Genomic DNA, 24837 nt, shown 5'->3' with positions numbered 1-24837 from the left:
AAAAATCACAAATGAAATAAAGCCCAGAATGCACAGAGCTTTCAATTAGAACAAAATGACTGTTGCCCACTGAGGGTGTGTGGACCAGATTCCATATGAGGGTGTTAAGGTTGTGGAAGTGGAAACCCAAGACTCAGAAGCTCCAAGCTGGCGTGGGTTGTTTCCCAGCTCAGCCAATTTGAGTGTGATAAAAATACCCTCAGTGCAGCTTCTGTGGCTGCACCTGCCAGGTATTGCATGTTGGTGTGATAATATGTGTGCGGTGATTGCCCCAATACTGTAAAATAACAGCTGCTGTTCAGCAGTTAGTATGAGGCTGTATGTGAGGACAGGCTAAAGGCAGAGAAACCTCTTGCTGTCACTTCTGAAGAGCCAGGATTGTCTTACCCAGCGGTGTATGCTATGAGCTGTGTTGGGAGCTGGGCCTTTGTCATCACGCACTTTAGGGCTGGGTTTTTGGGAGCAAGTCCAGCTTTTCCCCAGGGCAGCACCCACAGTGCAGCGTTAGGCAAACAGTGCTCGGCGTGTTGGGAAGTGCTGGGTGTTGAGAACTGTCTCGCCCCGGGCTAAGGATGCCGCTCATAAATTGGTGGTGTACGGTATGTGGGTGCTCTGAGGTGAGAGCAGCTGTTCACCTGGAAGTGTGCATTTCTTCTGTTCGCAGAGGAAGCCATCCCGGCTGTCTGCAAAACACGGACGGTGATATATGAGATACCTCGGAGTCAGATTGATCCCACCTCGGCCAACTTCCTGATATGGCCGCCGTGCGTGGAGGTGAAGCGCTGCACTGGCTGCTGCAACACCAGCAGTGTGAAATGCCAGCCCTCACGGATACATCACAGAAGTGTCAAGGTGAGCAGAGCGGGGCTGCGGAGCCCTGAGAAAACCTCCTTGTAAGTGTAGGAACTTCAGGTATCGTGGCTGTTCTGCATGACCCGGATCTTTAATACCCATCCTCTTAGCAAGAGGGCTGGCTGCTATACTCCTCTCTGTGTTGAGTGAGCCAAGGGCCTTTTCAGATGACACGACTGCTGGAAAATCTTGGGTTTGGATTTGGTTTCCACGGGGTTCCCTTTAAGTTTTTCTTCTTTTAGTAATGAAAATAAAGTTGGTTGTGTCTTTCCCATGATCTCGCACTGTACGAATCTTACAGTTAAGAAGATAAAATGACTCAAGGGGCATTGGACTTAAAAACTTAAAAAAAAAACACCCAAAAACCAACAAAATCTCAGTGTGGAATGCTGTTTTCTTAATTAAATATTATGCAGCCTAAATTGGGCTTTTATATTTGACAACATAACACTTTTGATCTGAAAAAAAAAATGTGTTTCAAATTATCTTTACCCCAGGGATAGAAGACTCAACAGCTTCATGCTGTATTTACTCATTAGACAAAATCCCTGTTGCAATTTTCCAGTAAATACCACGTGAAATATTTCTTATGTTCATTAGGCTTCACTCTGTTCTAATTTTTATCAGTGTTTAAACAACTAATGTTGATTTACATGTGCATGTAGGAGATTAGGCTTAGCACTAACACTGCTAAAGCTCGGAGTTCGTGTTGCTTTGAGTATTTTAAGAGCAGGATTTGTTTAAAAGAAACCAACCCACATTCTTGAGCATAAAATTGCCCTGTGCAACACCCTGATCTCTCTACTTGGAATGGATTTCTTCTTGATCAACCCACGTAGCACTCTATGTTGTAAATACAGCGCGTGGCATCTGGATTAGCACAGTGTTTTTCATACACACAGGCAGGCATTTGAGCAGGACTTCTTTTCTGAGCATCTGAAAAACGTTTTCCCATCCAGATGAGCTGGAAGAACATCTGGAGAGATTTGCTCACTTTTTACAATAGCAATTATATTTTGCACTTGCTGCTCATCCTGCATGGGAATTTGCAGCAACAATGAAAAAGAGTCGTCCTGTGTATTGTGAACTATGTTGGTGTTTGGTGGTAGAACTGAGTAGCCCTGTGCTTGTAACCTGTCCCTGCAGTGGATGGGGGAGAGAGACTGTGCAGGTTCTCTGTTGCTCAGGGACCCCAGGGACTCCCTAGAAGCCTCAAGGATGCAGCCTGTAACTGGCAGCACCTTAGTGGGATGTCACTGCTGGGGCTGCTTCCCAGCACACAGTCTTGTACTCAATCCTCTGATAATGCTTTTGAGTGCTTTTTGATTTGCATTCATTTTAGTAGGGTGCAAGCTAAAAGTAGTCTCTGCTGAGCAGCTGCTCTTTGTGGCTGTGTAAATATATTGCCACCAGTGATATCAATATACGTCAGTCTGCTTTGGAGGACGTTTTTTTCCTCCCAAAAAACTCCCAAGACTGCTCCAAATAGTCATTAAGTAGAAGGGGGAGGGGAGGGGGGGAGGACAAGAGGTCAAGCAGGAACAGGATGTTCATTGTAAAGGTTGTAGGCTGACCCCACTGTCACACCAGAAATCTCTGAACAGAATCCATATTTATGCCCTCCAGAGTCATATCCTCTTGTAGCTTTGATATAATTGATGGTTTTATGAGCTTTTTGTCAATCTGACATTCTGAGCTGAGTGTCTGCTCATGCCATTAAGTAGCTGGCCCGGAGGAAGGGTCGCTGGAAAGGTAGGGGGAGAGTTTTTGGAGAGCCTCTCAGCTGTTCTGCAATGTGGTTGGAAAGCTGTCTTGTATTTTCCCCTGATGTCAGACTGCATAAAAGCCCTCTTTTGATTAAACATTGAAAAGGCTTTCCCCGCTTCCTCTTCATTGACAAGGTAGTGAGATCATAGCTGGCCCATTCACACTAGAGAAATGTTCACCCAGAAAGGTCAGCAAGTGGGTTTGCATCATCTAACAGCCTAAAGCAGAGGGTGTTTTCTTTGTCCTTCTGAGGGCCTCTGTATTCAAGGTTAAGAGACAGCCGAAGCAGTGTGAGAGGAGCAGCGGAGAGGTTTGTACTGGGGCATTCCTTTCTTGGGGACGTGACTTAAAGGCTATAGGGTTTCTGAATGTCCTCACTTTGCCTTCACAGAGCCATGTTCAGGTGCCCAGCATTCTGTTACTAGGCTTGTGGAACTGGAGCTGCAGGGAGGCTTCAAGCCAGGGGTGTTGTTGACGTGGGTTGGTGACATGACTTCCCCTAAACAAGTGCACTGAGGTTTCCCCTTAGTTGGGTGGGTCAGTGAAAGGGAGGTTACCCTGCACTGTAACGTGGTGAGCCCCAGAGAGCACAGCTTCTGGTCTGAAAGAGCTCTGCTCAGCAAGCTTGTACCTGTACAGCACTGCAGCAATCTGAGTTGAAGTACCTGGCTGGGAGCTGCCCTTTGATAGGAAGGAAAGAGTTGCTGTTCTATCCTTCTGATAGAGAAATGGTAACAAGGATTGGTGAAGAGAGGTATCGGTGTCTGTTACAGACATATTTCTTCTTCTGCCTGCAAAAGCATTTTAGTAACACCTGCAGATTCTGTTGCTTCTGCACAGGGAGATCACGTATTTACCAAGTACAGCACCATAATTTATTTGGGGGGTTTCTGGACTGAGTCTTCCCAGTATATTTATTGTAATATTCAGCACAGTTATCATTCATTTTTTGGTCAAGGCAGCAGAAAACAGTTAATATTGCAGACCGAATCTTGCTTCCAGTGTTGAGTAGCCAAGCTGAGTATTACTGTTGTTTGCAGCAATGCTTGTTTCTAAACACAGAAATGACATAAATCACCTCAGCTCTGCCTTCTGCTTTGCCTTGGGCCATAGCCATAACAACTTCAGCCATTTCTGAGTATTCAGCACTGAGCTGATCGGGGAAATTTAACCTAGTGTGTTCATACAGTAAATTAATACAGGGGAAAGGGAGCTGGAGGGAAGGGAGTGCTGCTGCTCAGCTGTCACTGGGCTGAGAGGTTGTAAAGAGAAGGACAAAAACACAGGAGGTATTTAGCAGAGGACATGGGAAGGTTCGGAAGGGCCCTGTGGTGCATGCAGGTGAAATGGTTGTGCATCCTGTGTGCAGCCTTAAGGGTGTTTTTCCTCAGTGACCCTTTCTATCAGTAGGGTAAGCAGCACTTTGATTTTAGCTGTGACCTAACAGAAGATTACTGCTGGTGGCAGGCAGGACCAGCTGACAGGGAAGACCGAAGGTCAATTTAGAAGCAGAAGAAACAAGGGAAGCCCCAGCCCACATGAAGTGTTCTAGCATCTTCCCAGCATTCCCCACAGCAGCCTCAGTCTCTCATGCCTTTCGGGGCTGCATTCCCAGCATCCTGCTGCCATGGCATGGTGACATGTCTGGGTTTCCCCTGACCCCACAGCAGCAGCAGCACCCAGGGCCTCTCTGTGTGCAGGGAGAGCCCTCCCCGAGTGTGTGCACAGAGCTTCCCTTGGGGATTGGGTTGGAGGAGTGCCCTACAAATGTCTTTAATGGACTTTTTAATGTGGGTGGCAGCCAGGCAGCGAGGCAGCGTGCTCAGCTGGCAGCGTGTCTCCTGGTGGGCACTGTGCCCATCTCTGGAGCATGCAGGGACTTGGCAGGTCCCTGCTGGGCCCCTCTGGTGCCTTTATGCCCTGTAGGCCTGCGTCTTCCTTGTAGACCTGAGGGTGGTAAAGAAGGGGTTGTAAGGTGCTTGAAATGGCCAACCCCAAGGAGCATCCTCAGTCTGTCATTTTTGGTTTTATTTCTCATCCTTTATTCAGCTGCCAGCGTCACAAGCTTTGCTGCTCTGTGTGTTATGAGGAAGTTTCTATGCTGAGATTTCCATGCAGTTTCTGGCCCGTGGTAACAGTCAGCTGTGTTGTAGTTCTGGACGGGGCTGCTTTCAGTGCTGTTTTCATCCCATTGTTACTTCCTGATCACTGTCCTGCAGGAGCTCTAGAAGAGATGTCTCCATGATATTTCATGAGGCCACATATGTTTTTCAGATCTTATTTCTCTTTTGACTTAACCACCACCCCATACTGTACAATGGTACAATCAAATGCAGTACCACTGGTTACACACTACTTAGCCAAGCTAGTTGGTTGTCTTCTTTCTCTCTCTTAGCACTTATATTGCAATCTTCTTCAGTCCTGGAGGAATTTGAGGTTGTGGTTTTTAGTTCTGTTGCATTAGCAACAAGTGGAAGAAGCTGATGTTGGTATGGGTAGTTTGTGAGGACTGGCCATCAAAGCAGTTGGTATTACATGTGGTAGTAACTGTACATGATAAACACTAGGGACAAAAACACAAAGAAGGAAAGAGACACTGACAAACGGCCAAATCCCACGCTATTAGCATAGCCATCCCTGTTTATAGCCACTAAAAATCTGACCTGCAGCCTTTATCGTTTTAGATTAGCCTTAATTACAGATCCTGTTTGGCAGCAGGTGGTAGGAGGTGGCACAAGCACGGCAGTTTAACTCTTCGCATGCTGCTGCAGTTGTAATGTTCACAGCATATTGAAAACCATCATTCCTTCAACTTGCCTCACAAGGGCAGTGAAACATATACTGGATTGTATTGTAGCTACAGTGTAGTGATAAACCAGAGATACAAACTGCTTCTTGAATTCTTTATGATCCTGCTATTCAAAGCATCGCCTTTTTTCAGTTGTTTTTTTTTTTTTTAACTGTTGTTTGATACCAGGTAGCAACAGAAACTGCATATAACTTCCAGTTTGGCAAACAAAGCAAAACAGGGACAGACTTTAAAATGTTGGATTACATTTTTTTGTTGAGTGTTAGTTTCAATAGGGCTGATTTATTCCAACAGCTATAATAAGCATGGCAGATCTGCAAGAGGTTCCGTGATTGCTGGTTCTCTCTTTCTTTGTCTATGGTGATGGAGGTGTCTTAATTACTGTTTGTTTTGTAAATTTTAAGGATTAGTCAGCCTTTATGCCAGATGACTCGGTTGTGCCATACATTTTCATGTCTATGCATTCAAGGACTTGTTGGAGTTGGGTCCTGATAGGAGATTTTGAAGCTTACCACTCTGACCCATTGTTAGTCTTCTCGTGCTAAAACATTCTTGTATGCCATGGCCAACTCTTAATCTGTTTATATGGAGATAGGACAGTTTTTGAAGATACCTTTAATATGGACATCTTAGTTAATGTATGTGTCTCACTGCAACTTTTGTTTGCGGGGTAAATGAAAATAGTCTCCAGATTCTGTTGACAGAAGAGGCGGTGACTAAAACCTGGATTTGAAATGCTGGCTCTGCAAGCAATGGCAGACCTCCCATTGACTTTAACAAGGCCAGGATTTTGCTCTCGCTTCTGTTATTGTCATTCAGAGATCCTTGGTAGTTTATGTACATCCACAGAGCCAAAAGAGTGTTTCTGGGAGCTGGAGATGTGATGTTTTTTCCAGCCATCACTCTTGTTCTTTGAGACTGTTCCATTCTGGGGAGGGTCAGGGGATGGTTTTCATGGTTTGAAGGTTGATTTCAGAGCTTTGAAGCCCCTCCAATCACACCAGCAGACCATTGCAAGGAGGGTGTGAATGCTTTACTTAGGAGGTTTTGCTTGGATTGGATCTTCTGGCTCTGTCATTTAACTTCTCTACAGATAATCTGCTTCTCTTGTCCTTCTGCTCCCTCACCTGTCTCATTTATAATGCATACCTGTACTAAGTTGTCTTCCTATTTGCTGGGACAGGCATGATGCAGTCCTTATTGTTTCAAGCAGTAGACAAATCACTAGTAGAACTGAGGAGCCATGATTTTATTTCAGTGCTTACCATTGCAAACAAATGGTTACCACCCACTCAATCCAATTGTAAACTAAATTTAGACATTGTCTAGTGCTCTTATCCCACTCTGTGACATCTTCAGTTGCATGGCCGTGACCATCGTGGCTGTTAACCCTCAGCACAGCTCCATGCCCAGCACCCCACAGCATATCCGTGTCAGTGTCCCAGCCCAGCAGTCCTCCTGTCCTGCCAGCTGGCACTGGGCTGCTCAGGTTTCCTCATGTTCAGTGTCCCTCCAACCTCAATGCCCTTTTCTTTTGTGTTGGTTTTCTTTGCACTGAGACCTGCTGCTTCTCCAACATGCTCCTTTCTCCAACCTCACCTTGCCCCCCTGACTTGTCTTATAAAGGGTGCCAGTGCTTTGGCACAAAGTGGGGCAGAGAGCAGTTGGAAGCAGTTTAATGGATGAGAGAGAAGCAGTGTACCTGCTGGCCATCCACATAAAAAGCCAAAGGCCGGATCTAATTTGTGTGTGGTAGTTCCCTTGGACCTGTCAACAGTGTGTGGGAGCTCTTGTAAGCAAGTCTTGGGTTGCTGCTAGGAATGAGTAGGACTGAGATTACTGCTTTCTAGGCTGACACTCAGGTACAGGGTCTCTGTGGGGTTGAGTACTTTACTTCCAGAGGACTCTGAAGAGAACACTTTGTGGTCTAGAAAATGTGTTATGAACTAACCAAATGCCTTCACTGTTAGCCTTCAGCTTAAGAGCAGTGGTCAATATATACAGAACAGCATACTAAAAGTGGCAGTCTGCAAGAACCAACGCTGATGAGAGTTCCTATATAAGTTTATTGTGATGTATGTGAAAACTGAGTTGCTTAAAAGATCAAAATGAAGTGAATGGGAAATTATTTTTATCTTGGGGGAAAACTGTTTCAAAGTGCTGAACTTGAGTAAACAAATAGTCTGTGCAATAAGTGGTTACATGATGCACAATTAAGATAAAAGAAGATTATCTTGCTAACATTTTATATGGGTTTGGCTTCATTCAAAAATAGGGGTATATAGTTATCTGTCTTCAGTCCTGAACTATGTTAATGTATCTCAGAACATACCTCATCGTATTTTATAGGTGGCAAAAGTGGAATATGTTAGAAAAAAGCCAAAATTAAAAGAAGTTCTGGTGAGATTAGAAGAGCATATGGAATGCACCTGTACATCAACAAATACTAATTCAGATTATAGAGAAGAAGAAACTGGTATGTTTTCCTTTTATTTTTGAATTAATGCTTATTTCATATAGAACTTGTTTTTATTTTAGTAAAGAATGTAAAGCAAATCTTGCTTCCAGTGAATGCAGTAGAGCCCCAGCTACTTCTGTGGGTGTCGGAGATGCAAAAATTAGAGGCAGTTTGTGCTGGATGAAAAAGTTTGGACTTGAAGTTTAAATTCTCTCAATTCTCATTAGGTTAGACTTTAAATAAAAGGAAATGCTCAATATTGCTCAGGTCTTGCTTAATTAAGTTAAAGGTTGTCCTATTGCAGCTTATTGGTGAACTCTGTTGCCTAATTTCTTTCGACTTTGTGGAGACAGAGTTAAGGCTGAGATTTACTTGACCTTGGGGAAAATATTCACGAAACGAATATGAAGCACTTAGGAGTAGTTTTATATTCAGAAGTAGTGAGTTTTGAAACGACAGTGCCTGTTCCTGTTGTCTTCTTACTTACACGTAGTCAAGAATTGGCCAATGTTAGGTTAAATGTGTGCTTGCCCTCTCAAGACAAAACTGACATAAGCATGGGGAAGGATATGTGGGGAAGAGTACCTAGTTTCAATGCAATTTTCATAAAGTGCCTAAAATTATTAGCTCAGATCCTCTTCCTACGTGTGATGCAGGACTTGAAACTTATTCAGAAAACCCATTAAAGTAACAACAAAAGTTCACTTTCACCTCTTCCAGAGGCTTGGGGTAAAGTAGACTCAGCCCCAAAATTAGAGTCTGTGAAGAGCAAGTAAATATAGGAAGAAGGTTGCTCAGTGGTGATGGATTCCATAGGTGTCTGGGTAAGGACTGCCTCTCTCTAGCATGGAGGCATCAAACCAGGTCTGAGTGAATGTCAACTCTAGTTGCTATGTACAGAGCAGAATTATAGTTTGTATAAAAGCAACGATAGGCCTCTGTTGTGGTTTCTGTTGGACACTGATTTATAATCTAAGTAGATTGTTTCAGCTCAAACTAGGTTGAATTATGAATAGACAAAAACATGCTTAAAATGGTTATTTTTGTGTATATGTGGTTTGATATTTTTTCTGTCTTGCATTTGGAAAAAAATGTTGGGTTAGATAAATTATGTGTGAAAAATGGGGTAGAAATTTAACAGGAGAATACAGTTTTCTGGGATTTAATAACTGATGGGAATAAAATTTGTACCTGCAATTGGATGGTGAGCTGAAAATAGCTTATCTGCAGAGCTGAAAGTGTGTGTTGAATACAACATGGTAACCGTTAATTATAGATGGATCTCCGTAATGACGTATGCAGTGCCAACTCCGTTTATTATTTCTTTGCTTTTGTATAATTACTTTACAAACAGAATGTCAAATCAGGCGTTATGAAGTTACTGCTTTAATGCAAAGGATAATGAGATTTCTTTGAAATGTAAACGGTTTGAGTATTTATTACTTCAGTGTTCAACGAAATGCATTACTTTAGGGCTTTTGACCAGCCCTGCCCTTATGTTAACAGGAAGGCCTAGGGAATCAGGTAAAAAACGGAAACGAAAAAGGTTAAAACCAACATAAAACCTACTGGAACTATTTGATATTCAGGTAGGACCTATATGCTGAACACCCTAATAGCACAAGTACTGGAAAACTTAATCAAATACCATCACTTCAACTTAATCACTGTTCAAAATCTTGACACTTGCTACCTCAAGGCTGCAAAGAGATTAGATTTGATTGGCTTTGATAATTCTACCTGCTGGTATTTTTCCTTTAAGCTCCACATCACCATCAGCATCTGACATTCTTGAGCTACTTCCTTTTCTTGCCTTGGTTTTTGGTTTTTTTTTTCTTCATTTTTATTTTATTTTTTTTGAAGGTGCTAATACTTCAGCTTCTGAAATCTCAAGTTCCATCGCCTCTGCTTTTGTTTCATTATTATTGATTTCTGAGGTCAAACATCACGTAATAATGCATGAATGAATTGAGGTTACAAATTGTTGTGTCCCCATCGTTGTCTATAAAACATTGAGTGTACATATGCAGTAAATACTATTCTTTGCATGGCCATCAAACCCCTGTTTTAGCATTAACTGGGATTGACTGTACATGCCGCTGAGGAGGAAGATGCTTAGAAATGCCACTTCTGTGTTGCAAGGCTCTGTTCAGTCTCAGTCTGATGATAACAGTCATCAGAATTCATGAGTTTTTCAGCATAGTGAAAAGCTAACACCCTCTCAATGCAAAAAATGCCTGAAATCTGTTGGCCAATGTACTTAGCAGTGTGTGATGATGAGAGAGACATTCCAAATTGAACAGGGAGTTTTCATTTCTTAATGACTTGAAATTATGCAAATTGCAGCATTTACATTTGGTTCTGGTGTTTGGAGTGGGAATGATTTGGATTTTGCAGTGTGTGTGCTTAATGCCCTTATGATGGTGAACTGAATCTCAAACACCTCTTTTTTTTTTGCACGTAAACTCCCAACGGCGGTTCTCGTTTTTACTGATGTGTCTTTACTAAAGAATGCTAAACTTGATATCCCGTTTCAGATTAACAGGTATTTATTGGGAGTAGTATGATAGAAGCAAAGATTTTCTAAAATTCAACTTTAAAAGTGCGCATGTAAACTCAATCAGAGCAGCATTTAGAGCTTCTTGCCCCAGGTTAGTGACTCTTCATGCAGAACAGCTTATTCTTTTTAATTTTTAAGTCATCTGCTTTGAGGATAGGACCTTTGATTCTAATCATAGAGTTATTGTATCTTTTTTCTCTCCTGCAGATGTAAGGTGAAAATAAGCTAGAAAAAAAACTTCTCTCTGGGACATGGATGTACATGGTTTGTTACATTCCTGAACCTACTATGTATGGTGCTTATTGACTGTATACTTTATTTGTTCTCCTGTGTGGAAAAACAAACTGGCTCAAAAGAACACTTAATGAGAACAAAGAGACAATGTACATTTGTTTAATGTGACATCAAAGCAAGTATTGTAGCACTCTGTGAAACAATAGGAAGCTTCCCTGTCCAAAAAAACAAAAACAAAAAAAAAAAAAAAAGGAAAAAAAAATAGAGAAAAAAAACAAAACAGAAAAGAAAACAGACAGTTGAATGAATGGATGGAGGATACCAAAAGTACCCAAAAACATGACAAAAATCAGAGTGAATAGTGGATTTCTGTCAGAGCAGCCAACGGTGCTTTCCGTCAAGAAATGTGCCTGCGTTCTTGATGAAGATGGATGGACACTGATGGACTTCAGGCACAAAAAAAGCAGGAATGTATGAAATGATCGAATGCCGCGCCAACACTATAGAACAATACATCCTTGCTTGGTGGTATTTGAAAAGTCTATACAAAAAAAGAAAAGAAAACCTTCTGGGGAGCCTTAAGTGGAATTTTTTTTTTTTTTTTTTTTTTTTTTTTACACACCATAAAGTGATTATTAAGTTTTCTTTTTACTCTTTGCCTAGCTTTTTATTATCTCTTGGGCTACATTTGCCAATAACACGTGTAAAAGACTGGTATAACAATAAGAACACACAACATTGCGGTATTTCTCCTAGTGGGATGCGAACTAATGAGATGTATTAAAATAAAAGTGGTATACCTATGCATAATTTTCTAGACGTTTCTTGGTTTATGTTCCCCAACCTCCCCCGTAATTTAAAGCATTACGTAAAAAGAAACAAAGAGGAAAGAAAAGAGAGATGTGCGTGAACAAATCATAGGATATCCATATGAGAATCCTTTTTGTTTTTCCTTTAAGACTTACGCCAGTTGCCTACTAGTGATATTGTGTTAGCAGTTGTCATTCTTACCAGTATACAGATACTTTTATTTCACATGTTGGAGCTGTGTGAAATGTACCAGTTCTTGTATCTGCATTGTACAATGTCATGGTGGCATGGGAACTACCTTGCTGCAAATATTTGAACAAAACCTAAAAATTCTTTATTTTTGGTAAAAATGTTATGCTTTATGTGTATTCAACAGAAATATGTGTTTTTGTAAAGGTGAAGTTTGTATTTTTATCTAAAAATTAACAGTTTTATATACCTGAGAAAGCCTGCTATGTTTTCTTGAACCAAAAAAAAAAAAAAAAAAAAAAAAATGAAAAATTAAAAAAAAAAAAGCATTTTTGTGGTCATATTTTTGTAGTAGAATAGCCCAAATAACATCAAAATCTATTTTAACTATAGCAGGGCAGATAAAACAGTCTGGCACAAGCTCCTGTATTTTCAGTGCGCCAAGGGATTACGTGTTGAGCTCCCCATGCATTGCAGTGGGAGCCTCATGGCTAAATCCTGCTTTACTGCTTTGGAAATTCAGGGCTGTGCCAGATATGACACGGCTACTCACAGCGCCAAAATCCCTGCCCCACCCCAGTAGTTTGGATTATGTGCCCTTTGTTTTATTTGGGTTATCTCATTGGATATGTAAAATGAACTACTGGATTCTTTTCTTTGTGTAACATCGGCAAAGAGATGAAAGAGTTTTCTCCTCTTAGTTTGGAATGGGAAAGAGTTTGTCTTGAGACAGCGTTTCCACTCCAATAAAAAATGCCTTCAAAGTGGGAGTGAACTGCAGAACCTTATAACAGCAAAAGAGAGTTTTAACCTTTCCATTCCTTTACATATGGTTCAGCCATCTCCCCCCAACCCCGTTCCCGTAGCTGTGCCCAGTTTCAGCCAAACAAAGCAATGTTAGCTAACAGGCACTGTTGGTTTCAGATGCTAATGCAGAGATAGTTAAGTCACCGTTCTATTTTGTGGTCATTTTCCCAGTGTATTTGTTGAGCACCAAAACTGGAAGTACATTTAACTAAGATTGTCTGTGCTTGTTTTCCACTAAGTGTACTGTTCACAATGTTATGCACATGAATGTATGTGTCTGCGTTTAAAGAAGTGTATAAAATGTAATTTATATATTTATGTTTCAGTGGGATGCCAATAATGTTGCTCCGTTCCTTTTTATTTTTCTTTTTTATTTTTCTTTTTTCTTTTTTCTTTTTTTTTTTCCTAGAAGATATCTAATGAAAAAGAAATCATTTATCCATTAAAATCATGTAGATGAAAAGCATTATGTGACCCACTCAGACACTGCGCAGGTATGAAAGGATGTCAAAGTCACTTAAGTGGAATTATTTGCAAGAAAAAAAACCACCAAAACCTTTTGGAGTGTCCTATGGTCACACTGGATAAGAGGTTGCATTGAAACCTGTGGGCCAGATTCCCTGGAGTAACTCTGTTGAGTATAATGGAGCTCTGCTGATTTACACCACCAGTGAGTCTGGCCCGTGTTAAGCTCTCGGGAAGAAAGTAAGCTAAGAAGCATGCATTTTGCTGGTGCCAGCAAATAAGCGTGTTATGCCAAATTCAGCAAACCAGGAGAGAATGAAGGCTGAATAGAGTCTTTTCCAGTAGTCGTTTGTTTGAGGCTTGTAGTGTCGAGTTAATTTTGCTACTAGGAACGAAACGCACACGAGCCTTTGCTCTCAAGCACAACGTTTATGTGGCATGCAAGCAGATAACACAAAAATCTCAGGGCTATATTCTCAGCTAGTATGAATTGGCAAATGTTTTTTACTTCAGCCGCCCCTAAGCTAATTTACATCAGATGAGGATCCAGTCCACAGTTTCAAAGCACAAGGAGCAGTGTCATGACATACGTGCCATTTTGCTGTCGTCCGCCTGAGATTTTACCCGGAGCCTTGTGAGCATCGCAGGCTGTGCTGTTGGGCCTTCTGTGAGCTGGCAGATAACAACCAGAAGGAACAGTGACCGTAAAGGTTGTGACACAGGAGACGTTAATTCAAAGTTAAGTTGGACATTTCAAAGGCCATATCCTCAGCTGGTGTAAATCACCGTTGCTCTGTTGCCTGCAATGTAGCGGTACCAGCTTACACCACTTGAGGGGCTGGTCCCTCATTCTTGCTCATCCCTTTCACTCCTCAGTCCTGCAGGGATCTCGGATTGTCGTGTACTGTTAATGTAATCCTGTGTTCTCTAATACTTAAGCACAATAAGTGAATATAAGAATGAGTGTCAGACTTAACTTTGAATGTCCGAGCTCTGAAATGGTTTGTTTCACCATTGTGGCTGTAAATTAAACAGTTCTCTGTGCATCTGTGAATGCCGTGTCATACCTTCTTCCAGTGTCTGTTGGAGTTGGACTCTGCCTGGGCTTCTGAAGTGCAGCACTTGGAGTGACAGGGGGAAGGGTGTGAGCAGTTGGAGCTGCCAGATATGTGATTGATAACTGCTGTTTGTGGGGTGGGGTGCCAACAGGGTGCTTAAGGAAGAACCCAAAGGTGGTAGTTGTTGGAAGTCTCCTTCCCATGCAGTACTTCCATTCCTTGTTGTTTTTGTCCTTGCACAAACTATGTGGAGGTATGGGGGCAAAATGTTCTATCATTCTGCAGTTGCTTCACCTGTCCGGAGATTCAGAAGTTGTTGATCTGATGTTATCTTTTTTGCAATCTTTTCTGATCAAAAAGCATATGTGGAGGGAAGTGTCTGAATACACCTCAGTGCCATCATACGGTGCACGACTGCTGATTGTCTAGTCAATTTTTTTGCAGTTTAATTCTGTGCTTCAACTTTCGGAGCTGCCCTTCAGTTGTTATTGAGTGAAATCAAGGATTGTGTGCCAGTTTTCCTTTCTCTTCTGCCGTCTTTCGTCCTACTTGGCATCTGTTTTGTTAGCACATGGTGACTACAGGCAGTTGCTCCTCTCCAGCCCTGGAGGTTCCTAGGCAACTCCAGATCTTTTGCATCTTTGAGCTTAGGCCTTTTATTCTACTTGGAGCAGCATCTCATGTATCTCCTCCCTTCAGTAGTCTGCAGCATTCCAGCTTTGGGGTTCTCTTGGCTGTCCTCCTCAGGTCCATATTCACCTTCTGTGGGCTGTTTTCCAGCTACTCTCTGCCTGACTTTCCCATCTCTCTGTTTCTCTCAGAAACAATTTTCCCTTCCTTGGTTCTTTCTCATCACAGATCTCTTTGCTCTCCCTCTGCCAGAGAGAACAGTCTTTGATCTGTTTATCTTGAAATCAATTGCTTTATCTAGGCATGTGCCCTGAGATCCTGTCTCCTAGGCTTACAAGCTTGTAACTGACCACACACATAAAAAACAAATGCTCTTACACAGACAAGTGTTTGTGGAGAGAAGATTCATCTTTGCATGTGGCAAAATAGTGCTGAAGGTTCCCTTAGAAGCTCTGTCCAATTGCAGTAACATTGTGACTCTAGAATAGCGGTATAGAAGCTCTTCAGACATCTGATGGCTCATTTAAACTCAGAATCCCCATTTATAATTTAATTGGAAGTGCACACAACAGCAAAGATGAAGTTGCAAAGCTACCTCAGATTTTCATGCTCACATTTTACTGTGAAGTGGGAGAAATAGTGTTTATAAGGCTTTGAAACTCATCCTGAGTATTGATCTGGCCCTGCCTTGGGCTGAAAGTTCTGGTTGCTTTCAAACATAAACAAGCAGAGGTAACTATTTGTTGTCAAGGAAATTGTTTTCTTGGTGTTTCCAACTCCACCGCTTCTCGAGAAGTGAATCTTAAAAACATAAGAATTGTTGAAACCAGTGAAGTTCCCACTTAGGTATTCTTTAATTTCATGTAGGAGAGGAGAGCTTGTCAGTGTTTTATTCCCCAAAATTGAGCTTGTGTGTGTGTATATATACATATATATATATATATATATATTTAAGTAATTACTGTGTGTTTTCCCACATTTTAATGTCACAGCTTTCCTATGCTGCTCTTTGCTGTAGTGTCTCTGCGGCACAGCCTTGAATGGGTTTGTACTCACATCCCACTGAAATAAAGAACTATTGTTATCCCATTCTAGGCGAGACCGAGGCATGGAGACATGACTGTGCAAGGTCACACAGCAAGGCTATGGCAGAACCAGGGATAGGACTCAGATCTGAGTGCTCATCCAGTGCCCTAAATCACACGACCATCTTTCCTTTCCAAGAATGAATCCTTGCACCCTTAGAGATAAATACTGAAAAGATTGAGGGTAAGTCATTTTGCCTAATTATTGTGCATTGGAAACACGATCCAAAAACTGCCATATCAAAGAATGTGGTGACTGATAAAAATCCAGCTTTCTGCCCATGCAGTTATGCGGCCTTTTGTGCTATCATGAGCTAGTCATTTCCTGCATCTCTAAGGAGCCAACCTTTTGTGACTTTGTAATGAAAATTATGCACATAGAACAAATTAAGGGTCTGATTTTATGGGAATTCGTGAAAATTCAGTAGACAATTTTTCATTGTCCCTCGCTTCATTGTCATTCCTTCCTTTTATGGTGTGGGGAGCATTTCCTAAGGGAGCTGTTTGTATCATAGGCCCAATTCTGAATTCTTTTCCCAGGCCCTAACATGGAAAAGCACTTTAAGAGGTGCTTGTGTTTACCCTTCTTCAAATCAGTGCCTGAGCCCGTGAATTTAGAGAAGTATCCCACTGACTTCAGGCAAATGGGACAGAGTTGGTGTCTGTTACCCTTTTTTCTGACAAAGGATCCCAGTTGGGACATAGGGGTCTTCTTGTCCTTAGAGCGTTGAAGTACGTTGTAGATAACCCCAAATATGAAGTGATGAGAGTAGAACATGCAGCTGGATTCCCCTCTTCTCTGCTCCCGTGCAGGTTGCCATTTTGCCTTGTTTGTTCTTTCTTTTTTAATCTATTTATTTATTTTTTTAAACTGCTTTTCTGGCAGGAGTGTGTTCAGGTCTGCAATTACTAATGCCAGCAATTCCCATTTAAGATGGAATCTCAGCATAGTTTGAAAACTCACCATCATATCAATAACAGACACATTTGAGATGGAAAAAAATAATGAGTTAAAATGTGGCACTTTTTATTAAAAAGGAATGATAAAAGAAAGTGAAGAAGACCAGAAGGCTGATCATTCATTTTTCAGTTCTGGAATGTCACCTATCAGTCATTCCAATTATTTGCTGCATCAGGCCAAATTATGTGCTGAAGTAGCTCGGAATCACCACAACACATAAAAGTTATGGCTGGTTCTCGCTGAACTGCTACCTATTATCATGGCATATGACTGTAAGGTGGGGCCTGCAATCACAGCTGTAAATCAAAGAACGAGTCATAGGTTAGGTAGTGTTTTCCTTGGATATTGTCTCTAAGTTTGTTGTCTGTATGTTAGTTTCTCAAGTGATGTTTGATGAGCTATTTGGTTAGTTGTGAAGTCAAGAATACGTCGTTCCCAGCCTGAGAGCTACACTCTCATCTTTCCAAGATCAGGACTGTTTTAGCCTCTGTAAAGTACCTTTGACCGTCCGTAGTAAAGGCATCTGTTTTATTGTCCATCTTCGAAACTGAGACTGGCTGCTAAGATCAGGTATGCGAAGAATAGAAACACAGATGCAGGTGGATGCATAGCACGTAAAATCCCATGGAAATCTAAAGAAAAAATGAATTGGTTCTTGAGAACAACCAGAAATCAGCAGGAAAGAAAAACATTTTAGACACTTGAAAAGCCCACCCCAGTTTATTCGGCAAGTGAACAATGGATCCAGGAAATCTGTATGTAATGATCATTCAACAACGGGGTAGGTGTTGATGGAAAATGTTTATGCTTAAACATTTCAGCAGTTAATGATCATCTTTACAGACCATAATACTCAAATACTTCACTTATCGATACATCAGGGCTTGGATGGACTTTGAGTCATATGAAAATGAGACATTCCTCAGGCCAATGGTAGCAGCGTGTTCTAGTAACTGATCAACCAATTACATAATTACCTTGCAGAAATAGATGCAACTCCGTTGACTCCGCTGGGAATGACAGTTACCTGAGAGCTGACCCGAAACTCACAGCGTGCAGCAGATAATGGTTTCGTATTTTGCGGTTTAGTGTTGTTGTAAAAATAGACTCACTTCCTGGAGCAGTTAAAACAAGAAAATATGGAAGAGCAATTTCCCACAGAGATTCATCCACCCTGGAATTTGCTGAGGTCCCCGGATGCAAACATGTGCTGATAGAAAACATAAAACAGCAACTTTGTTTAGGGAAGCCTCTGACCTGTCAAAAATGCAAGGCATTCATTACCAGACTTTTCCTTGGCAATTAGCGGGTAGAATTACTCACAGAAATTGTTTTGTTTGCTCACGAGGGGAGAAGCAAGACATAAATTCAAGATATCCCCCATTTGACCACAAGAAAGAAGACTCTGTTCAGAGGGGGCTGCGGGTGAAGTGCTGAGTGGCCTCAGCTCCCTTTGGGGATGAACTCAAACTTGTAGATCTCACTGACGTATCCAGAGCCCTCCAAAGTTGCTGGATGCCCCCGGCTGTGATTTTTTCTCAGCAGTCTCAGGGATTTGCACATCTGATCCTATTTCTTTTTTTCAAGACTTTCAGTAAACCTCAAGTGGTTCCAAAATCCTTCTGTCTCTGCTCTGCAGAGGCTAATTCTGACCCAGGGATGTTGTGTTGAATGTTGCCTTCTTTCTCTGGGTAGTTAGACTCAAACCTCAGCTTTGCTTTCTGCTGTTAGGTGAAAATGTTTTCCAGCAGTGACTTCAAGTAGCCGTCACATGCTCCAATCACTGCAGGAACCAACATGACATTTCACATGGGATGTCCTCCTAATTCCAGCCATGCTTCACCTTTTCACCCTTTTTTTGCCTGTCTATCTATATAAAGGTGATGCTTGTTGAAGTTGAAGACCAGGGGAATTTTAAGAGGGCAGATATTCTGCTCTGCTGGAGCCTGGTGCCCAGCTGTGCCTGCTGTCTGTGGCCAGGGAAGGAGGGAGAGATGCTGCAACACTTCAAGGAAGCCAAGATATGCCTTCTCATCCTCCAGTCATCCTTCCTAAAGATGCAACCCTCCCTGGCTGCCATCAAGCCCTGCAGTTTCCCTCTTCTCCTCTTGTCCAGAGGGCCTGTGTTTCCCTGATGCTGACATATCCCTCATGCAGGAGAGGGTCTCACACTGCACAAAATGGTTGAGGAGAGGTGGTGTAGCTTAGGTAGGATTCCCATGGAAACTGAAGGCTCACGAACTTGGAAGGGAAGACTCTTCTTTGTCCTAAGTCATCCATAGCAAAATGAGCTGCTCAGAGGGTACACTGGAGCCGGGCAGCTACTCAAATACATCTTCAGGACCTGGATTCCCCCTTAGCTGCAATGTGTTTTCACAGTAAAAGTGACAAAAGATAATCATAGAATAATAAAGGTTGGAAAAGACCTCTAAGATCATCTGGTCCAACCATCAGCACATCACCACCACGCCCTCTAAACCATCTGTAACAGGCTTTGTGTGAGTCCTCTAGCCTGTGTATTTTGCTGCTGGCCACAAATGCAGCTTTTATGTTACCCAGTCACTGTGCAGGGATATCTCTTTCTCTTCTATGCACTTCAGAACGGTCCACCAGCAGCTTGTATCCATTGGTTGTGAAGATGCTGCTGGCCAACCCAAGCTATTGGGCTATGTCTGCCTATGTAATGGGGGCTCAGGGACCTCACAGCTGGGGTCAGCAAGTGCAAATGTTTCCCATTAGCTCCCTGAATTCCCCTTAGCGGTGATTCAGCAAGATGCTCAGCAGTAAAGCTGAACTTGAAGCACATGAGATGTTTCTTTGAAGTTACTCACACTTCAAGTTAGGCACCATCTGAGCTGGCTTGCTTGCTGAGGAGCCCTCTGTGGTAACACAGTGCAAGCCTGGTGTTTTCCTCTTGTGCATTGCCTGCAGTGATGCTAGTTTCAGCAGCAGGATCTCAGGAAACTATTCCATAGCACTGAAAGAAATCAGAAATCTTTAACTACTCAGTGGCTTTCTAGCAGTAAACTGCTAGAGTAGAAAGCCCTTAGCAACAACTGCCTTCTCTGGGCCTCTGAGGACTCTTCCTTCCTTATTTTCTTCAGCGTTTCTTTTCTAAGGCAACAGAAGAAAAAAAAAAATCTTAAAATAGTTCCTTGAAAAGGTGGGAAATTAAGCAGATCGTATCATCTTGATTTCTTTATCTTGCTTAATGAAGAAGTTTGCCAATAAAACAAGCAGACATGAAGAACACTTTGAGCAACTTCAAAAGAGGCGAGATCAGGAAAAGATAAAATCAGAAGTGGAAACTTCTAATACGCTTTATAGCTCATTACTTACAGGAAATACATTGTTGTGTGAGATACTAATGAATTTTGCAGGGTGAAGTTTCCAAAAGAAAAAAATAAGGTACCTTCTGTATCTTATAAGAAGGGCCTTAAGTCTTTCAGCATGGTAGCCATGCAAGGGATGTGAACAGATGTTCAGTGGAAGGATTCTACCCCAAGGAAAAAGCTTTTGAAAGTTGTTAATGTACACGGTGTTGAATTTCTGTAGCAGCTTCCTGGACTAGTTGCTGAAATGAGATAAAAGGAATGGCAGAGGTCTGTCTTGCTTTCAGCTGGCTTGTTCTACACCACAGAAAGCAGAGTGCTGCATTGCATACATCCAGCTGCAGGAAGGACAGCAAGATCACATCTGTATGTGTAAGGGTGAACAGGTTATGTTGTGCTGATGCTTTCTATAAGGCAGTGATGCCAGCAGAGTCAGGGAAGAAGCATGGATATTCACATTTAATGTATCAGTGGCACTTGCCTGAAAAATTAGTATTTGCCAGGTTCTTAACTAACTCAATTGAAGAAGTAATGCTGAAATCCTGTTTCTGGACAAGGGGCTGAATCCCACGCTAATGGATTTGCTGCTAGTGAGTTGATGCTCCTCTGGGCCTCACAATTATTGTGGAACAGAAGTATTTCCTATCTTTACAAAGTACTTGGAGGTCCTCTGGGTAATAAATTGTCACCTGGTGTAATCAAGCCCATCACTGGTGACCAGAGAGCTGAGGGTTGTACCACTGGCTCACCTCATGGTTTCCAGTGTGGATGTGCTGTCACAGCTTGAGTTCTTGCATTTCTTCTTAAATAAAACAGGATATTTAAATATGAGCTTAGTTTCTCTTTCTGTCCTTAGACACCCAGATGCCTCTAGACTTGCAGCCATTGGAAGGCTATCTGACTGAAATCAAGATGCATTTGCCCTTGTGAAAGTGAGATTTGGGCCCCCAGGTCATGGAGATGCTTTTGCAAATATTCTGTCTGTCCTCCCGTTCCTCTGTAGATCAACCTGCTTGGCCTGAACTGAAAGTGTAAATACCAAACAGCTGAAGGACAGTCTGCTTGCTTCCTTTTGAGTGTTTCCCTTACGGAGTGCTTGAGGTCACGTAGCAGGTGCTATGACCTTAGGGACCTGCCTTCTGGAGCCTTTTTTAAGTTGCTGACTAACTCCTCATTAACGAGCCATTAAATTAGCTGGTCAGTGGTAACCATTCAGGCCAGGCTTCAGGAGAACATTCTTGCTGGGATACAAGATGGCTCTTTCCATATGCTGGCCAGGGATGAAGGGCTGGAAAACCGTGTAATGGAAGAGACTGTTAATGTGATTTTCCACAACTTTCCTTGCAGCTGCATTTTTGAGGAGGGAGAGCGAGATGGCTGGGCTTGCAGTAACACGCTGTGTCGTCATAAATGCTACAGCCACCATCTGTTTCCAGCCCACGACTTGAAAGATAACTGAGCAGTAATCTCGTAACTCACATGAGCATTTTACACTTGTGAACCCTTCCCAACCTTTGTCTAATAACGAGGGGAGTGCATGGTGCTAAGGTTTGTATTTTTCCTGTGCATATTAGTGTTTATTTGTATGTCTCTTTCTGTATATTTTCTTTTATTTTGTTCCACGGTCCCATAAAAATATATATATATCTGGAAGGAAAATCAGACCAGTTCCACAGTGGAAAGAAACCTAACGAAGGTGAAATCCCAATTCCATTGACCTTGCCGGCAGAGTTCTCCAGGAGGAGGTGCGTTTAAACATCCCTCGCTGTGTCTGTCTTAGTTACGTGTTGATTAACAGAACGACATTAGAAATTGAAGAGGCAGGTTGACGAGCTGCCCTTTCCCTGCAGAAAAAGAAGTGCTAGAATAGCTGGACATGCGCATTTTAAACCTGCACCATCAGATAGGATGGTAATGGTAGGTTGGATTTTAATGAAAACAGATTCTTCTGCTAATCTTGGCTCCGGGCTGGCCCTCCATGGGATTAAGGATACCACCTGCTGTGCCAAAGTCCTGCTCAGGTTTGAGGCTGCTGGTGGGTGGGAAGAACACAAACATCAGAGTGGCTGGTGAGCAATCACAGTCTGTCCTCTTGCAGTGCCCTCAGGAAAAGCAAAGATTATTTAGTTGATGGAAATAGTGCTCCTCTTCAGCCTGCAAAGCAAGGCTAACATCATTAAGGATTTCTTTTTGACTGTTCAGCAAAACCAAGGGCTGCTGTTTCTGTGGACCTCCTTTCGTCTTGGACCCAATTTGCACTCCTGCTCCTAGCACAGCCGAACCGGCTGCGTAACTCCTGCTCTCCTCTGGCCTTAGGAACGATGACTTCCATCATCTCAACGAGACTGCAGAGCAGTTTACGGATGAAACAGCTTCTCATTTCATATACCCCACTGCTGCTAGAACTGTAAATCTTTGTTGGACTGGGTTTATAGCAAGCTGCTACTGCAAGCAAGTGAATTGCCTTTTCTGTTGTCATATGCACGGTCAAACTGTTCAGAAAGTTGCCAAACACGGAACTGAGCTCCTGATGGAAAACCAGTTCAATCTCTTTCCATTTTATTGAAAAATAATAAATAACTCTCAATCAAATGAACTTTTTTTAACATGTGATGCCTGTTGAGTGATCCTTGGTATCAAGCTGTGCCCAGAATGCTGGGTCCAGTAGACATGACATGCTGTTCCATCAAGACAGAGTTTGTAGGCTCACTAAAGCTGGGTACAGGTTAAAGAAACAGAACCAAGCAGTCCCTTTTTTTAGCACTACTTGTTGTTCTGGGCGTGTTCAATAAGGTAGTGAGGGTTCATCCACACAGCTCAGCTGTTTGGTCCCTTCCACCACGCTGAGGCCTCATCCAGCCATGCCGACCTCTGCTTGAACTGATGACAAAGCTTCACTGACTCGTGTCTGCTGTCTTGCAGTTTGATCAGTTATGATTGTTGGTGAATCTTTGGGATCTAGAAGGCTTACCCAGTCTATTTTGATGCTTCATGATGGTTGATGATCTAAAAAGGAGGCATTAGAAACTCTTCAAGCCAATGGGTCAGTCATGTAGATTTCTGTATCATTTTCTTAAGGGATGAAGCGGTTGGGAAGGCTACCTTAATTTTGTCTTTTATACAGACTAATCGGTTATGGACCAGGGGTGCTGTCAGACTAATGGGCCTCTCCACACTTACTCCTCCTATCCTGCCAGGTTTGGTCCCTGCTGCCTCCCACCTCTTTGCCCATAGGCCCATCTGAGGTGTTTGCCCACACAACGTGCTGCATGTCCCTTGGTATCCTAGGAGGTACAAGCAGCTTTTCCAAGGCTGGTTTTCACATGAGAGGGGGCACACGAAGGGCAGTGGCAGGGAAGGTCTCCGACATGAAATTCCCAGGAACAGGATTTGCACATTTTATGACTGGTCGGCTGGAAACGCAATGGAGCTGAATTATTACTCCTTAATCCTGCTTTCTCACTTTCCTCCCAGCAGCCTCCTCTCCTCAATCTTAGGTAATACAGAAGCTTATAAACAAATCCCACTGCGTGAAAAATAGCAAAGAGGGGGGAAAAAAGGACCTGGGTTAGGGCTGTGATGGATAGACAGGTGGAAGGCAGGCACCAGAAAGGAGGATGAATGGTAAAAGCCTTTGATGGAAGCACTAAAGAGCTATTGAAAATCCAAGGGTTGGGGGGAGGGAGGAGAAAGAATAGCAGGAGGAGGGAAAGCAAGGGAGCCGTGCCCCCCTCCCCTCCGCCCTCTTTCTCAGGATGTTGAAAGTATTTGTCCTTCGTTACAAAATGATTGAACTGCCGCCAGGCCAGGCCACCCTTCCAGCCATTGCACTGGGAAGCTGGCACTTCTGAAAGCCTTGTTGCTTCTCAAATTTTATAGCTTTCCCCTTTGTGGGAGTTTTTGTTTTGTTTTGTGCTCCTGCAGGATTGTTTTCAGTTTTGCTGCATATCAAAGAAACTACATTTTGCTGCTCTGACCAACACAGAACCCAGGTAATGAAAGGAAGAATTAAAGTGCTGGGGCCCGTTTTTATCAGAAGACCCAGCCGTCTGCCTTTAATTGAGTTGGAATTTTGTGCATTTGGTATTCATGATATCGCATTAATATTCCTTTGGTTTATCTCTAGCACTTTTTGAAGGAATTTTGTCCTGTAAATAAAACTTCAACCTTACTGAAGTCTCAGTGTGTACCAAAGTAATGCCTGTTCTTCATAGCTGTGAGCAGTGAGAATGATATTGCTATGTCATCATTAAAGTGTTGGTTTGGGGTTGTTTTTTTGCAATAGACGTGCACGGGAGAAAGGGCCCTGTTTCCCCTTTTTGGAATGGTCTCTGAGCTTCTGGGATCTCCTGTATTTGTCTACAGATAGAGAGAACTACATAAGAGATGGTTGCTGTTGCTAGAGGCTGTATTTATACCATGTACTTATATGTTTATGTATTTATATCATCTTGGGAAGGACTAAAGCCATGTGCGTACTCAGAGAATGAGGTCTGGCTGTCTGGATGGCCACCCTCTACCCACAGCCTTGTTAACCGGGAGGTGACCCAGGGCTGTGATGTGTGAGTGATGCCACCCACATGCCACTGCTGTCTGGGTAAGCAGAGTGTCCTTGTCCTGGTGGGGTGAGCAAGGCCCTGGGCTTGCTGTGCTTAGTGATGAGGGGTGGGCACATCAGCTGCATCGCCCCAAGGGCACTGCTCTGTGTAAACAGCACTGGCAATCAGCTGTTCCTTGACTCCAAGATTAGATCCTGGGATTAGGACTCCAAAGAGCTGACCACGCTGGATCATTAAAATAGGCCCAGGAAAGACAATATG

General features: G+C 42.6%; 1 protein-coding gene across 13 annotated transcripts in view; it reads left to right on the top strand.

Annotated features, from left to right (window-relative positions):
* Positions 1 to 24188, top strand: part of PDGFA (platelet derived growth factor subunit A) — a 34878-nt gene extending 10690 nt beyond the window's left edge. For 2 of the 13 annotated variants that reach the window (XR_001558356.2, XR_001558355.1), the window contains exons 4-7: positions 665 to 852; positions 7778 to 7904; positions 10424 to 10537; positions 10654 to 14005. Coding sequence is in view for 8 of the 13 variants with exons in the window: in XM_015876874.2 (XP_015732360.1) it covers positions 665 to 852; positions 7778 to 7904; positions 15735 to 15868 (449 nt within the window). In the remaining 5 variants the exon portion in view is untranslated. Of the gene's footprint in view, positions 1 to 664; positions 853 to 7777; positions 7905 to 9392; positions 9476 to 10423; positions 10538 to 10653; positions 14006 to 15734; positions 15909 to 21364 lie in introns of those variants that run through there. The other 11 variants (XM_015876874.2, XM_015876871.2, XM_015876877.2 and 8 more) reach the window with 8 other exon arrangements.
* Positions 24189 to 24837: the final 649 nt, after the last annotated feature.

Source organism: Coturnix japonica, chromosome 14, assembly GCF_001577835.2.
Source record: "Coturnix japonica isolate 7356 chromosome 14, Coturnix japonica 2.1, whole genome shotgun sequence".
In the NCBI taxonomy this organism is placed as follows: Eukaryota; Metazoa; Chordata; class Aves; order Galliformes; family Phasianidae; genus Coturnix; species Coturnix japonica.
This window is presented reverse-complemented; position numbering and strand designations above follow the sequence as displayed.